At 46.6% G+C, this 16,699-nt stretch overlaps 1 protein-coding gene across 1 annotated transcript in view; it reads right to left on the reverse strand.

Annotated features, from left to right (window-relative positions):
- LOC120024508 (ankyrin repeat domain-containing protein 6-like) overlaps positions 1-16,488 on the reverse strand; it is a 34,034-nt gene extending 17,546 nt beyond the window's left edge. Inside the window, exons 1-2 of the mRNA XM_038968777.1 lie at positions 16,109-16,488; positions 4,781-5,125 (exon numbers count right to left, since the gene is read on the reverse strand). Of these exons, the coding sequence (XP_038824705.1) occupies positions 4,781-4,906 (126 nt within the window). The 5' untranslated portion in view covers positions 4,907-5,125; positions 16,109-16,488. The remainder of the gene's footprint in view (positions 1-4,780; positions 5,126-16,108) is intronic.
- Between the last annotated feature and the right edge of the window lie 211 nt (positions 16,489-16,699).

Raw genomic sequence — 16,699 nt, forward strand, 5'->3', positions numbered from 1 at the left:
CGCAACTGTTAAGTGCGCATTTAACAATGTCCTCCCTATAAAGAATTATGAATTCATTTCCTGAAACAAAATGTGCAGCAGCTTGATACATTTAAGAGGAATGAAAGCAGAGAAGAAAAGCTTCTGCCAAGAGACGTGTCCTGTTATTGAGGAAGTAAATGTATTAGGCTCAAGAAAAAATGCCTCTGCCTGCCTTATTGACCAGTATCACATTGCAGTCTATAAAGATAAAGACTGGAGATCTGAGGAAGATCTCCCTCAACACCTCAGGTCTGTACCAGAGCTGCTCTGACAGAGACACAAAGGAAGACCATTCCCTTCACAGACAGAACTGCTACTGTAGCGCATGACTTCAATCAATCACGTCTGGCTGTGACTCTCTCAGCAAACACCCCCAAACTGACAGCTCAAGATAGATTCACTGTCAAATTGACAGCACACATTCTGTAAAGCCAAGTCATGCAATAACGATACATTATTGTCATATTGCGGTAACACTGTTGGTTCAAGCTGAACATACTGAATTTCATCGGTGTCACGTTCCTGACCTGTTTTCTTTTGTCTTGTATTTATTTAGTTGGTCAGGGCGTGAGTTGGGTGGGTTTGTCTATGTGTGATTTTCTATGTTGGGATGTTTGTGTTCGGCCGGGTATGATTCTCAATCAGAGGCAGCTGTCAATCGTTGTCCCTGATTGAGAATCATACTTAGGCAGCCTGGGTTTCACGTGTGTGTGGTGGGTGTTTGTTTCCGTGTTTGTATTCGTGCCACACGGGACTGTTGTCGGTTGTTTCATTTTGTTATTTTGTTTCATGTTAGTGTTCAGTTTCGATTTAATAAATTATCATGAGCACTACCCACTCTGCGTGTTGGTCCGATCCATGCTCCTCCTCGTCTGAGGAGGAGAACGACTATGACGACCGTTACAGAAACACCCACCAAGAAAGGATCAAGCAGAGTGGGGACAGACAGCAGCAGCAGCAGAGACCGAAGACACAGGACTCATGGAGTTGGGAGGAGATCCTGGACGGCAAAGGACCCTGGGCTCAGCCAGGGGAATATCGCCGTCCCAAGGCGGAGTTGGAGGCAGCGAAGGCAGAGAGGCGCTGGTATGAGGAGGCAGCGCGGCGACGCGGTTGGGAGCCCGAGAGTCAGACCCAAAAATTTATTGGGGGGGGGGGCCACACGCGGAGTGTGGCAAAGCCGGGTAGGATACCTGAGCCAACTCCCCATGCTTACCGTGGAGTGAGAGGGCGTCGTACTGGTCAGACACCGTGTTATGCGGTAAAGCGCACGGTGTCCCCAGTACGCATGCTTAGTCCAGTGCGGGCTATTCCACCTTGCCGCACTGGTCGGGCTAGGTTGGGCATCGAGCCGGGTGACATGAAGCCGGCCCAACGCATCTGGCCTCCAGTGCGTCTCCTCGGGCCGGCGTACATGGCACCAGCCTTACAAATGGTGTCCCCGGTTTGCCAGCATAGCCCAGTGCGGGTTTTTCCACCTCGCCGCACTGGCAGGGCTACGGGGACCATTCAACCTGGTAAGGTTGGGCAGGCTCGGTGCTCAAGAGCGCGTGCCCTCCTTCACGGTCCGGTTTTTCCGGTGCCACCTCCACGTAACAGTCCTCCGGTGGCAGCCCCCCGCACCAGGCTGTCTCTCCATCTTCTCTCTCCAGTTGCTCCCACCTGTCCAGTGCTGTCAGAGCCTTCCTCCTCTCCAGCGCAGCCAGTGTCTGAGCTGCCTGCCTGCCCAGCGCTGTCTGAACTGTCTGCCTGCCCAGCGCTGTCTGAACTGTCTGCCTGCCCAGCGCTGTCTGAACTGTCTGCCTGCCCAGCGCTGTCTGAGCTGCCTGCCTGCCCAGCGCTGTCTGAGCTGCCTGCCTGCCCAGCGCTGTCCGTCTGTCCCGAGCCGTCAGAGCTGCCCGTCTGTACTGAGTCTTCAAAGCCGCCCGTCTGTACTGAGTCTTCAAAGCCGCCCGTCTGTACTGAGCCTTCAAAGCCGCCCGTCTGTACTGAGCCTTCAAAGCCGCCCGTCTGTCCTGAGCCTTCAGAGCCGTCTGCCAGACAGGAGCCGCTAGAGCCGTCCGCTAGACAGGAGCCGCTGGAGCCTTCCGACAGACAGGAGCCGTCTGCCAGACAGGAGCCGCTAGAGCCGTCCGCTAGACAGGAGCCGCTGGAGCCTTCCGACAGACAGGAGCCGCTGGAGCCTTCCGACAGACAGGAGCCGCTGGAGCCTTCCGCCAGACAGGAGCCGCTAGAGCCTTCCGCCAGACAGGAGCCGCTAGAGCCTTCCGCCAGACAGGAGCCGCGTCTTCAAAGCCGCCCGTCTGTACTGAGTCTTCAAAGCCGCCCGTCTGTACTGAGTCTTCAAAGCCGCCCGTCTGTACTGAGCCTTCAAAGCCGCCCGTCTGTACTGAGCCTTCAAAGCCGCCCGTCTGTCCTGAGCCTTCAGAGCCGTCTGCCAGACAGGAGCCGCTAGAGCCGTCCGCTAGACAGGAGCCGCTGGAGCCTTCCACCAGACAGGAGCCGCTGGAGCCTTCCGCCAGACAGGAGCCGCTAGAGCCTTCCGCCAGACAGGAGCCGCTAGAGCCTTCCGCCAGACAGGAGCCGCTAGAGCCTTCCGCCAGACAGGAGCAGCCAGAGCCTTCCGCCAGACAGGATCCGCCAGAGCCGTCCAGCCAGGACCAGCCAGAGCCGTCCAGCCAGGACCAGCCAGAGCCGTCTAGCCAGGACCAGCCAGAGCCGTCCAGCCAGGACCAGCCAGAGCCGACCAGCCAGGACCAGCCAGAGCCAGCCAGCCAGGATCCGCCAGGGCCGCCAGCCAGCCAGGAGCCGCCAGAGCCAGCCAGCCAGGAGCTGCCAGAGCCAGCCAGCCAGGAGCTGCCAGAGCCAGCCAGCCAGAGCCGTCCAGCCAGGACCAGCCAGAGCCGTCCAGCCAGGACCAGCCAGAGCCGTCCAGCCAGAGCCGTCCAGCCAGGACCAGCCAGAGCCGTCCAGCCAGGACCAGCCAGAGCCGACCAGCCAGGACCAGCCAGAGCCAGCCAGCCAGGACCAGCCAGAGCCGACCAGCCAGGACCAGCCAGAGCCAGCCAGCCAGGATCCGCCAGGGCCGCCAGCCAGCCAGGAGCTGCCAGAGCCAGCCAGCCAGGAGCTGCCAGAGCCAGCCAGCCAGGAGCTGCCAGAGCCAGCCAGCCAGAGCCGTCCAGCCAGGACCAGCCAGAGCCGTCCAGCCAGGACCAGCCAGAGCCGTCCAGCCAGAGCCGTCCAGCCAGGACCAGCCAGAGCCGTCCAGCCAGGACCAGCCAGGGCCGTCCAGCCAGGACCAGCCAGAGCCGACCAGCCAGGACCAGCCAGAGCCAGCCAGCCAGGATCCGCCAGGGCCGCCAGCCAGCCAGGATCCGCCAGAGCCAGCCAGCCAGGAGCAGCCAGAGCCTTCCGCCAGCCAGGATCCGCCAGAGCCAGCCAGCCAGGATCCGCCAGAGCCAGCCAGCCAGGATCCGCCAGAGCCAGCCAGCCAGGATCCGCCCCTCAGTCCGGTGCTGCCCCTCAGTCCGGTGCTGCCCCTCAGTCCGGTGCTGCCCCTCAGTCCGGAGCTGCCCCTTAATCCAATGGGGTTTATATGGAGGGTGGCCATTGGGAAGAGGCCACAGAAGCGGGGTTTGACTATGGTGGGGTGGGGACCACGACCAGCGCCAGAGCCGCCACCGTGGACAGACGCCCACCCAGACCCTCCCCTAGAGTTTATGCTGGTGCGCCCGGAGTTCGCACCTTAAGGGGGGGGTTATGTCACGTTCCTGACCTGTTTTCTTTTGTCTTGTATTTATTTAGTTGGTCAGGGCGTGAGTTGGGTGGGTTTGTCTATGTGTGATTTTCTATGTTGGGATGTTTGTGTTCGGCCGGGTATGATTCTCAATCAGAGGCAGCTGTCAATCGTTGTCCCTGATTGAGAATCATACTTAGGCAGCCTGGGATTCACGTGTGTGTGGTGGGTGTTTGTTTCCGTGTTTGTATTCGTGCCACACGGGACTGTTGTCGGTTGTTTCATTTTGTTATTTTGTTTCATGTTAGTGTTCAGTTTCGATTTAATAAATTATCATGAGCACTACCCACTCTGCGTGTTGGTCCGATCCATGCTCCTCCTCGTCTGAGGAGGAGAACGACTATGACGACCGTTACAATCGGTCTATATTAAATGTGTCAATCTCTTGCATTTGTACTGCACTCCTCCTCTGGTCTCTGGTCCTTTAAGTGCACAAGCTTGTGGCTACATGGAATGTGCATGACGTGACACACACACAGTTAAGGTCAGCCTCAGACAAAGACCCTCACGGACCTGTTCATTTGTCATCAACACTAATGCATTCCTATTCCTTTCCAAATACTCCAAACTCCAACATCTCCTTCCTGTAAAATAGACCTACTGACATTCTGTGGTGAAACATCGTAGTTTTACACACCGACCAGTTTAACAGGCATACACTGTATATGCCTATTAGTGTATCCAAGAAACAGTTAGGATTATAATATGGTCATATGCTCCTCCAGTCCCACTAACCATTTGACATTGTGCTGTAGAGAGGATCTAATCAGAGCATGAAATACAGATACAACCATACAATACACATAAATCTGCCCACTGGTGGCCCAATGAGGCTGCAGTTGAGTGAGACACAGTACCCACACATCTGACGGGAAAAAGGATGGCGACTACTACTTACATACACATTAAAAAGACAAACGTGTAATAAACACACAAGAAGACAACCTCCTCTGCTCCACTCACCTTGGTGACAGCGACCTTGGCGCCCTTGTTGATGAGCTGGACCACATTGTCAGCCTGGCCCTTGTGGGAGGCTACGAGGAGGCGCTCGGACAGTGCGAGGACTGCAGCCTCATCCTGCTGGCTCATGTAAGCAGGGTAAGTGAAGCACTGTCTCCGAGACACGGTGCTCCAAGGAGAAGGTGGGGTGGGGGGTGGGGGTGGGGGGGGGGCTGACACCCACACCCACACTAACTCATCACCGACACACACAGGGGTAGTGGGCAGAAAGAGAGGAGAAGAGGAGAGAAGAGAGGGCTTGGACCTCTGGACACTCCCAGGTTGGCTCCCTCATGTCATCCTCAGTGCCTGCAAGAGAACAGGAAACACATGTGGTGGTAACAAGCTAGCACATGTCACATGGTAGTGTAGAAGACTGGCAAACAGGAAGCCAGGAGGGAATGGGGGGAATAGATTGAGATTTCAATGGTGATTGCATCATTGCTACTGGCTACCTAGCCCACTATATCCAGCTGTGGAAACTGGGAAAACAGACCATTTCCTGTTGGGGAGACAGCAGCTGTAGAATAGCTATGTCTTTTAAATTAGTTTATACAGGTTGAAAAGGAGTGATCAACAACAACAGAGGAGAGCGCCATCCATAAAAAACACTTTGGTTTTCACTTTTTATGTCATACCATCAGACACAACGCCATAAAAAAGCTAATAAAAACAGCCATAACCAACCACAGGAGTCAGACTTATGCGGTTAGCTGAGTGAGAGTTGGTGTGACCGCAGGCAGAGTGACTCACTGGAAAAAAGGCTGTCTTTCCAGGAGTTCCTACCATCATTACAACCCATCAACGTGTTGAGCTGTCAAATCTGTCAATGTTTCTACCTGACTCAGAGGAACTAGCTCACGATTAACCACGCCAGCAACTGGTGAAACGCAGTATAATGTACTCAATGTAGCTTATTAGCTAAATTATAAGACTGAGCATCCTCCAGGCTGTATTCAGTCATGCTTGTTGAAACCGAGTAAACTGCAGAGGAAATGGTACATTGTCATTTTAGACTAAGTATGTGTGCTTGTTGAAGTTACTAATGGTGGTCTGACAGCTTGTTATGCGTTTGTTCCATCATTATGACAGGTGATGAGGTCACCTAGCTATCTTCTCAAGTGTCAGAGGACACAGCCACATTAAGCAATATGACAAAAGAATGATTTCTTCCATTCAGCCCCATAGACATTATATGGGTTTGTAAAGATATACCAGAGAAGGCTATACCAAGACAAAAGGATGTGGGCATAATATAGCATATCAATGCATACTTTCAATGCAGGACTATTGTTTTTTTCCCCCAGTCTTTTACCAGGATCACCTCTAAGGCATTTCATAGATGAGTGGTTAGGAAGCAGTACATATTGACATGTCTTAACATGGCTCACTATCTGGTTACAGTGCTTCAAATGTATTAGTCGTATGTACAGGATACACATGTCATACACTATCCAATGAAATGCTTACTTGCAGGTTCCTCGACAATCCAACAACAGTAATAAATAAGAAAATATAAGAATAGGAACATAAAGTAAATGGCTCAGTAGAATAGAATAATGATTTTAGCATAAATATAATACACGAAGACACAAAGTATAGTCCAATATTTACACGTGTATAATTGCTTCCGTTTCATTCTATTTGTGCTATAAATGGAGGCAATTATTAGAGGATATTGTGTTCCCACTTTCAACATGCATCATATACAGCAGGTGAATGAAATGCAATGATCCAAGAAGTTAAGTTAATGGGCTGGTAAATCTAAAACTTTACATTCCAGGGACAGCTGAATATATATACCAAGGAGAAACAGCATTACATTATGAAATAGCCCACCATGTAATCCTGTAAAGTACAGGTCCTAATTATGTAACACTAAGGAATCTCAGTCTACCGCTTGGACCAGCACACCTACTATAAGGTTTCGGTCACACCTATTTCACAGGCACCAACTATAGCTAAGAGAGAACAGAGGGGGACAAAATAACCAAACAGGTCATGCTTTGTCTTACTGATAGTTTGGTCTGTCTCCTTTAGCCCCACCTCCTATCAACTTAAACAGAGTCTAGATAAATCTCTTTGAAGGGCTAAATAACTTAGACAAGCAGGCTATACTGCAGCCATAGATCATAAGTCTGTTGAAACACTTCAAAACATCTGTTTCATCAGGGATATACGCTAGATACCTATCTAATCCCCATATGGTTGTTCTGGGTTCTGCTGGCTGGAAGCAAGGGTTTCATCTCTTCTCAGTGGAGGCTTCTGAGGGCTCAGAGACCTTTTATCCTGGCCCCTTGGTGCAGAGTGAGAGAAAAGGAGCTGGCCTGCTCCTGTACCAGTGTGGCTTCAATGGAGTTTCTCACAGTCCCTCACACCTCCAATGCCTGGACCTAATTAACTGGATTTATGTTGGTGAGTATGATACAGCGCTCCGATTAAAGATCCCTTTCAGGTGCCTCTAATCCGGGGCCCATCTGATCCGCTCGCTGTAAAGCATCAAGGTGGGTGCATCCTGACACAGCTAACGGCACCCAGCTCTGTGTAATCTCTGACTTCTGTCAACCATTACGGAAGGAAGGGAGGGGCCAGGGCACAACTTCACCTATTAACTGTCAGTTCCTCTCTAAGTTAACTTCAAATGTCACTGTCATAAAGAACTGTTGTTTGGGGAATTAAATTGAAAATCTAAGTGGGAATAATGGTATCAGACAGGGTTGTTCCATCTCGTCTCATGAGATTCTCTTGTTCCGAAGGCACCTTACAAGTCCAAGGATACGACTTTGAAACATGAGACCAACCTGAGCTCATTATTAGCTCAATTAGCCCTCTTTCTAAAGAAAATAATGTACTTTTTACTCCATACATTTTTCCTGACACCCAAAAGTAATCGCTACATTTTGAATACTTAGCAGGACCGCAAAATGGTCAAATTCTCATCTTATCAAGAAAACATCCCTGGTCATCCCTACTGCATCTGGCGGACTCACTAAACACACGTTTGTAAATCTCTGAATGTTAGAGTGTGCCCCTGGCTATACGTAACTTAAATAAACAAGAAAATGTTGCCATCTGAAATTACATTTACTTTAGATTTTTAAGTATATTTAAAACCAAATACTTTTAGACTTTTACTCAAGTAGTATTTTACTGGGTAACTTTCACTTTTACTTGAGTCATTTTCTATTAAGGTATCTTTACTTTTACTCAAGTATGATGATTGGGTACTTTTTCCACCACTGTTTGACAACTACTCTAATGGCTGTAGTGTGTTGAAATCATTTCTCTGCAAATAAAGTATCTCACACAAACATGCATGCACACGCACGCATGCGCACACACACACAAATACAGTTTTGCATGTGTGATGTACACTGTACACCATACTAACAGGGACTAGTTGGTTCACTGGAACAGTCATTTCAGAGTTCTGCATTGCTACAGGCCAACATCGTTAAATCTATGAAAATATAAAAATATATCTATCTAGAAATTAAACTCCCTACTCTGGTTTGAATGACCCATTGCACAGTGAATGCATTGCAATGCTATTCATTTTATATTCTTTGTAAAGATATTCCTGGATGTACCAGAGTTGTCAGGTTAAAATAATAGAAAATTGAAGTCAGGTCCTTTCTATTGAACACCAGGGTGACCTCATTGAAGATAGTTAGTTACCACATGTAGGCTATAATTCTGATCAAACAGTACAGTAGCCGTCATGTGGAACTATGCTTGTCAGGCCAAGGGTGATCACGCTAGGATAAGCGTTAACAAGTCTAACAAGCATAGCAGACCCCAAACTGCTGCGGTGTTTAGAAAACACTGTGCCTTTTCTATAACCCTTCATTATCTATTATGCACAACTAGCCCATCTTGCTGTCCTCTAATCTTCTGTCACTTTAAAACAGAAGAATAAAACATATTTTCGATTCCCAAATATGCCATGTTTCAATTTCAAATCTGAACAGGGGAATATCCTCCAGACAAGCATTCGACCTTAAATCCATTAGAATCAGATAGAGCTCTGCTTACATGAAGCCAATATTTAAAAGTCTGACTGGAGAGTCCAAGAGCAGATTTTATTGCGATACTAACCAACACCTCATTCCACACACAGCTATAAAACTGTCAATGATTTCATCACACTGAAGCTTCTGAAGGAGGAAGCCAACTCCTCTGTCTGGGTCTTACAGGTAAAGACATTCCAGACCGCTTTATCTATAGAGAGTCAAAATGAAAGGTCCTGGGGGGGGGGTTAGTCAGTGTTGTATGCACCCCACCCAGGGGGAGAAAAGCTATGTATTACACCCTTTGAATCTACAGAATGTCATGCATGGACACTTCAACACACAACTGAAGATGGATTGAAATGTTTTTCATTGACAAGGGACACTTTAACCTAGACATTTCAAATGTGAATAGGTGAAAAGGTCGTATTCAAAAGAAAACATATGCCTATGCCCAAATTACTATTCTATGTATCAGGATGGAATGTGCTAGAGATAGTCAAAGAAGAGTTCTCTGCATACTTTTGAGAGACCATTTCTTTGAGTTTAAAATGGTTGCTAAATGCACTATGGTAACATTTGAATGACTCCCTTCTGCCAGCTGAGAAATGAATAAAATTAAGCAGGGAGAAAGTCTCTCCCCCTCTGCATTCTTGTGGGTCTCCATAAGAGGTCTGTTCAGCCAGATAGCCACACAAAAAGGCTGGCAGAGCAGGGCTACTCACATGCAGCTAGGCAACTGGGCTTTTGTGCGAACCTTTCAGGAACTCAGGACTCGGTTCAAAACAACAAAAAAAATGCCAAGCTCCCTTTGTTTTTCAAACCCGTTTTGAGAGCGAGGAGGCCCTGGGGACATGTTTTTTTCTCCAAAATCAGACGAACTGAAAAACAACTTCTTTTCATACAGGCATGTTTTACGACTGCTAGATTTAACCCTCTCCTCCCTCAGTGTAGTATGATCTATTCCTGGATTGGCAGCGAGGCATCTAGTGAATCTGAGGGAAAGTCAGGTCTCCAGAAGGTCTCCATCCACACCAATGGGAAGATGGGTGGGCTTGTCTTGGACACTGAGGTGATACAAGGGTCAAACCTATTAAAGGAGGCTGGTCATCACCAAACTAGCTTGAACACGTTGGAATGTCTTAGAATGCAGTTTATTCCTTAAACTCTCACATAGCAACAACAAGAGGTAAGAGAAAATAGTCCCAGGCATAACTCTCTAAACCGTGGGTCACTGCCATGCATTAGCCTACGCTGTACTTCTGACATCAGTCCCAGGCATAACTCTCTAAACCGGGTCACTGCCATGCATTAGCCTACGCTGTACTTCTGACATCAGTCCCAGGCATAACTCTCTAAACCGGGTCACTGCCATGCATTAGCCTACGCTGTACTTCTGACATCAGTCCCAGGCATAACTCTCTAAACCGGGTCACTGCCATGCATTAGCCTACGCTGTACTTCTGACATCACACATCTTTCAAGACTTTAGGCTACATTTGTTTAGAGATAGAAGGAAACCTTGTGAAAGCGAAGAGCTGGGTGGCTGAAATTGTCCATACTTTGGGGATTTTGACCCACAGAAATGAACAAATGTCACATCTGATTAAACTATTGACCAAGTTCATGTCTACACCAACTGTATTACTATGTTATTACACAATGAAAGGAATCCTTCTTGAACTGATTTAAATTATATTAAAAATAGTGCAATATGGGATGGTGAAGATACTACAGTGCCTTCAGAAAGTATTCATACCCACTGACTTATTCCACATTTAGTTTTGTTACAGCTGGATTTTAAAATGGATTAAATAGATGTTTTTTTCTCACCGATCTATAAACAATATCCCATAATGACAAAGTGAGAACATGTTTTTAGAAACGTTTGAAAATGTATTGAAAATGAAATACCTAACTTCCTAAGTATTCACACGCCTGAGTCAATAAATACATGTTAGAATCACCTACTGTATGTAGCAGCCTACAGACCCAAATATACTACATAGTGAAAGAGTCTCACATTTTAAAACCAATAGCTATATATTTTCCTGCTCTTAATCATCAATGTAACTTTGTCAGAATTAAAGGGTCAGTTGTCAGCTGCCAAGAAGTGAGAAAACTACACACCTGAGTAAGTGCACAGTACTTGATATTCATGAAGCATGTCAGGAATTCTGCTACTCAAAGGTTATCTCAGTTCTTGACTCCACTGAAGTTGTTGGTAAGTGTGAGGATTTCAGGACTGTTGTATGACAAAATAAGACAATTGTTGGAGGTTTTAAGAATATCGAACAAAAATGTAGGATCAATATATCTGCGAGCAGTAAGGAAACAGGGCTTATGAACAGGCTGAAAGAGACAGTTGCAAGGAAGCAACTCTCTATCGCTGCCAACACCCCTAATATTGGTGTAACTATGGAAGAAGTGTATTTTTTACCCATGTTCAAAATAGCTAACATGAACTAGATAAGTGAAACTAGTGTTGCTATGGCATCACAACACCCAACTTCTACTACTATAACATTACACGGTGTGCTTTTAAACGTCACAAACCCCACAAACACTATTCTTGTTGACAGAAACAAAGGATTTCCCAGGGGGGGGCAATATTTTCAGACACCTGGCAACAGAAACAGTATGGGGAGCCAGCCAACGCTGCAGGGCCTTCATTTACTGGAGAGTGAGTCAGAGTGATGCTCACCTCCACCTGAGACATGCACATTGCAGAGCACAGGATGGAGCTGTTCCAAGCAACAACATTACATCCACACAATGTGACATAGAACCAACATGCTAGAATGAACATTCAATTGTGCTCTTAGAATTCTAAGCCGCCGGTGGTTGTCTAACATTCCCATTAGTGAGGGCATTTTCTCCCTTCATTTGTTTAAGCTCACATCCATCACCTCATCACAACAAGAGTATGTATTTCTTTAGCACGCTCTGGGGCATAGCCTAGCTTCACACAGGGAGTTAACCTTTCGTGTTCTGGACCAGCTGTACCTCTACTGTACCAGAGATGATCTCTCTCTACTCTTACATAAACCTTCCAGAGCTAGCGCCTGTGGGGACACAGGGGGTTACATAAGAAGCCATACAGCCACAGAAAGATGAGATGAGTCTCTGGATTGGAAGAGAAGACCATGCTTGTCTGTGTCAGGGCATCTGCTAGAGCTGTTTCACTAACTCAGTGAGCTGCCGGGCCGGCCAGGCCCCCTTTGGGTCAAGCAGCTTTGTTGTCTGTAATGAAGTTAGCAGAGACAAGAGTCTGACCCCAAAGAATAGTGATCTATCGAATTATCTGGCATGCTGGAGGGGTGTTCCCCAGTGGGTTTTGGAACAGGGATCAGTGACGTGATTGGATGATGACTGAGACGAGTGTTCAGTGCAGAGCGGGATTGGCTCCGCAGCCCTGGATTTAGTCAAACTCAGCCATCTGTCTTTCCCCACACCACCTCCAGCAGAGAGCGAGAGAGAGAGAGAAGAAAGAGAAGAGAGGAGAAAGAGAGAGAGAGAGCAAAAACCAGATTAAATCAAAACTTTGACCCGTTCGCTAATCCCCAAATCTATTTCAGGGCCTTTAGCCTGGTCCTTCCAGGGTTGGCGCCTCGGGAACCGTTGACATAGTTCAAGGAGTTAATTTCTGAGGGGAGAATCTTTTGATTGTTGTCATGGTGTCACTCAAAGTTGTATGGTAACAATCATGTTAAAAAAATCTAAATAATCACTCCAAGATCATACAACTATCAAATACTATCAAAGGAACAATTCTGAATGTATATTTTGGGCAACTTGTGAGTGTAGCCTAAAAGGCGCTGCACGGCAAATCCGACGTTTGCATTGGCTGTGCAGGATTTACGGTGATATGTCCTTTGCAGAAGTCAGGGCATTCATACTTCTCGCGCCCCACAATGTTACAAAATTTGAGAGGTGCACGTCGATGCGGTACGAAGAGCAATTTGGCCTCTGCGTGCCTCTGAAGGCCCCGCAATTGCATCATACCATCCATACGGCTCCTCCAACCACATTCTCGGATAAAGCATAAATTGGCTCTAAGACTTGAGGCAGGGACGGGCAGAGATGGGCAGGCCCTCAGATAAACCCCCCACCCCCCTTCGCCCCCCAAAAAAATCAGTCGGTCTCAACGTACTGTTGCGATTTAGAATACACCAAGTCCACTTTCTAAATGGTGTTGTGCATCAGCAGTTGTTATCTGGTTATGTCAGTCACTGACAGTCAGTCAATTAGCCCATGTCAGCCTGCGAGCAACTGCAGTCCCTCATGATGAGTTCAGATTTTTGTGGTCCCGACCCCCATCAAAGGTGCCCATCCCTGCCTTGAGGCAAGAACATGCTCAAGGCTAGCTAGTGTGCTGTTGTTACTCTGGACAGTGATAATGAGGCTGTTCTGTGTGTGATTGATGGCTGCCAGATGTGAGATTGGAGATAATGCTGGGGTCATGGTGTATGCCTCCTGAGTGGCGCAGCAGTCTAAGGCACTGCATCTCAGTGCTTGAGATGTCACTACAGACACCCTGGTTCGATTCCAGGCTGTATCACAACCGGCCGTGATTGGGAGTCCCATAGGGTGGCGCACAATTGGCCCAGCGTCATCCGGGTTTGGCTGTGTAGCCGTCATTGTAAATAAGAATTTGTTCTTAACTGACTTGCCTAGTTAAATAAAGGATACACATGGCAGTAAAGCTATTTACCTCTACAATACAACATGCCCCTTTAATACCCATAAGATAACGATGCTATCTTGATGGAAAGGGTTCTAGGCTGACAGTTGGTCCTAATCCAAATAAAAGACCAATGACTGAACTCCTAGTTACCTTCTAGTCTTGGGAAATATGACTACAAAATATTTCCTTCCAGATATAAGGTCATAAGAAAACCTCTTTATCTTGGTCATCATATAGCACTTAGAATCTCAACATCAAAGGTATTACCAGCAGACACTGACAATGAATAAGTGAGGTTTAGGATGTTGTCGTTACAAGACCAGCACTGCCACAGTAATACACACACACTTCCAGCTGTGGGAAGCTACTGTACTGACCAAAGACTCTAGACTGGCCAATCAAGTCATCATAATCATCTGATTTGGATTCATTGTCCTGGACCACTGAACAGAAAAGGTCCCCTGTGTCAGTCAGATGGAGGCTTTCCTTTTAGTGCTTTAGTCTACAAAGATTTTCTTCACCCATGAGTTACATTAAATACACTCTCTCTCTCTCTCTCTCTCTCACACACACACACACACACAGACACACACACAGACACACACACACACACACACACACACACACACACACACACACACACACACACACACACACACACACACACACACACACACACACACACACAGTCAGTCAGTCAAACACACAGCTCTCTCTTTCGGTCTCCTCACATACAGACACAAAGGCACAGACACACACAATAACAAGTGCACAGCAAGGGGGACTGCCAGCCTTGCCACCCAGTCTCCAGCTGGAGAGGACTAATGAATGTTAATGTGTGAGCTCAGCCCACCCTGCTCCCCAGAAGCGAACACTCACTCCCCCTGCTACCACTGCTTTGTTAACAGCTTCTCTGTTCAGCCTGCCTCTGAAAGGAAGGACCAAAAATCAATATTTTCTCTATTCTTCAGTTATCTGCGCTAAAACACTTAATGATAGCAGATTTGACTGTGCTGAAAGAGCAAAGAGCTGTGGGTAATGACAAGCATTTATTGTTTCAAGAAACCAATAGAGGTTTAGATCCCCTGCTAGGCAAAAGACTGAAGAAATGTTTCTTTATTGTGCCACCAGGCTATTCACTTGCTCCTTCAATGGCCCACTAGGCAGCTTGAGCTCCTATTAAATCCCAATTTACAAAATGATTTATGTCTAAAAGTGCACTTCTGTTTTACAATCTCCCCATTAGACTTGCATTCCCTAAAATGTCAATTAAAAAGACAAAACATCAAGCAGTAGTTGGATAGTAGTCCATCATAAAATGTCTCCTTCCTTAGCACTTATCTTGTACGCTGATAATAGGCATTGTCTCACCAGCTGGGAAGAAAAACCGTAATCAATGTAAAAATAATCTCTGGTTTCCTGATCTCATATGAGTTTAATGGGCCCCCTTCCATTATGAGTAATAATTTCCCCATTACACACCTGGTGCCCCACTGACCTCTAAATCACACTGGCCCCGCTAATCAGCTCCCCAGGGAACCCAGCAGAAGGCCAGGCGAGGGAGACATCTAGGCAACTCCTACACACACAGACTACATGCATGAACGCTTTCATGATAAGCACAAGACTGAATAGTGAAGTCAAGACACTAGGCCTATTCAGCACCCTCAGACAAACATAATTCAAATCACTCATTCTGTATTAACATTAATTGGGATATTATTTACAGCTAGATGAAAACCATATTATATCCTCTGATATGAAATCCAGAAGAAAGTTATGATCCCTCTATGATGGCTAATGTCAGAAGTTTAATATGGTTGAGGGAAATTCTGAGTAGCCTTCTCAGCAAAACTGCTCGTAGTAGTCATCGTGCAGAGAGTTATATGGTTTGTTTAAGTTTCAATCATAGTTTTTTTGTTTGACACACATACAGTGTCACTCTGTTACAGTGGAATGTCCCCTTTACATTTATATAAACGTTCTATTAAAGTGAGTTTTGTGCAGCCTAGAGGGATTTCTGCTCATTATTTCCTTGTAACACAGTAATTACCTTCGACCTGCAATGTATAATGATAAGGCCCTTACTTACAAGCTCCTCTAACACTGATATGCAAAATTAGGCCATCTCTGCATTTTCCTTTGATATACCTCCTAGCTTCTTCAACTATCCACTCTATCTAGAACTTTCTCCCTTTCTCTCCACCCAATGTAAGATAGGGCATTCAAGTTCTGAAATAGAAAAACGATTTTATTAATTTGGATTTATATGACATAGTGGCAGGTAGGCTACCCATAGGCACGTGGAATTCTACTAGGGAGGCTACCCATCTAGGAGCCAGACAAGGGTGGTCCCCTTCTGCATAAAACTGTTGAAAAGGCATCAATTTCTGTCTCAAATTGTCAGTAATTCAAAAGACAAAAAAATCTAATTTGATCAAAACAGCCTAGGCTACACAGGTCTCAGATTGAACATGATTAAAAAAGAAACCAAATATTATATTTATTAATGAATTTAGAGAATAGAGAATACGCTAGAAAAACCCATCATCAGCCTACACAAAACTGAAAAAGTAGCAGATATTAAGCTCATACCAAAATGTTCCGCGCGTAATTCCCCAGACGAACTCTCGGTCCGATTACAAATCCTTTGGAGATAAACCCAATTCCAAGCACGAGACGCGGTGCGGGGTATGTGCGGTGTATTTAAAGGTAACAAGAAACTTGAGGCGACGTCGATGGCTCCGTTTATCCAGGCAGAGGGTAAAAACATAGGGTCCGCAGAGAGTAAAAACATAGGGTCCGCAGCGAGTCCCAAGTAAACTCCGTCCGAGTACGTCTTGACACTACCGCCCGTTCAGTCCAATTTGCATATAAATAGCTCGTGACAGCCTCTGCTAATGAGGTGAAATGGAGCGCTGATAAGATTCAACTGTTTGGAAAGAGACACAGTCCAGTCCGCGTCAACCAGCCTGTGGACAGAAACCGTGTCACTGGCCAGTCACTTTATTTCCTACTAGAAAGTGAATGGCAATCCCTGTCATTTCAGTTGTATGCTCAACAGGCTCCTCATGCTATGAAATTCCTTACTGTCTACACTCTGGAACCCTAGTTATTTATTAACCAGCCATTAACAACTGTTTCTCTGGGTCTGAAAGAGGGTATTTCATTAATAACTAACAATCA

The sequence above is a fragment of the Salvelinus namaycush genome, chromosome 29 (genome assembly GCF_016432855.1).
Source record: "Salvelinus namaycush isolate Seneca chromosome 29, SaNama_1.0, whole genome shotgun sequence".
Taxonomy (NCBI): domain Eukaryota; kingdom Metazoa; phylum Chordata; class Actinopteri; order Salmoniformes; family Salmonidae; genus Salvelinus; species Salvelinus namaycush.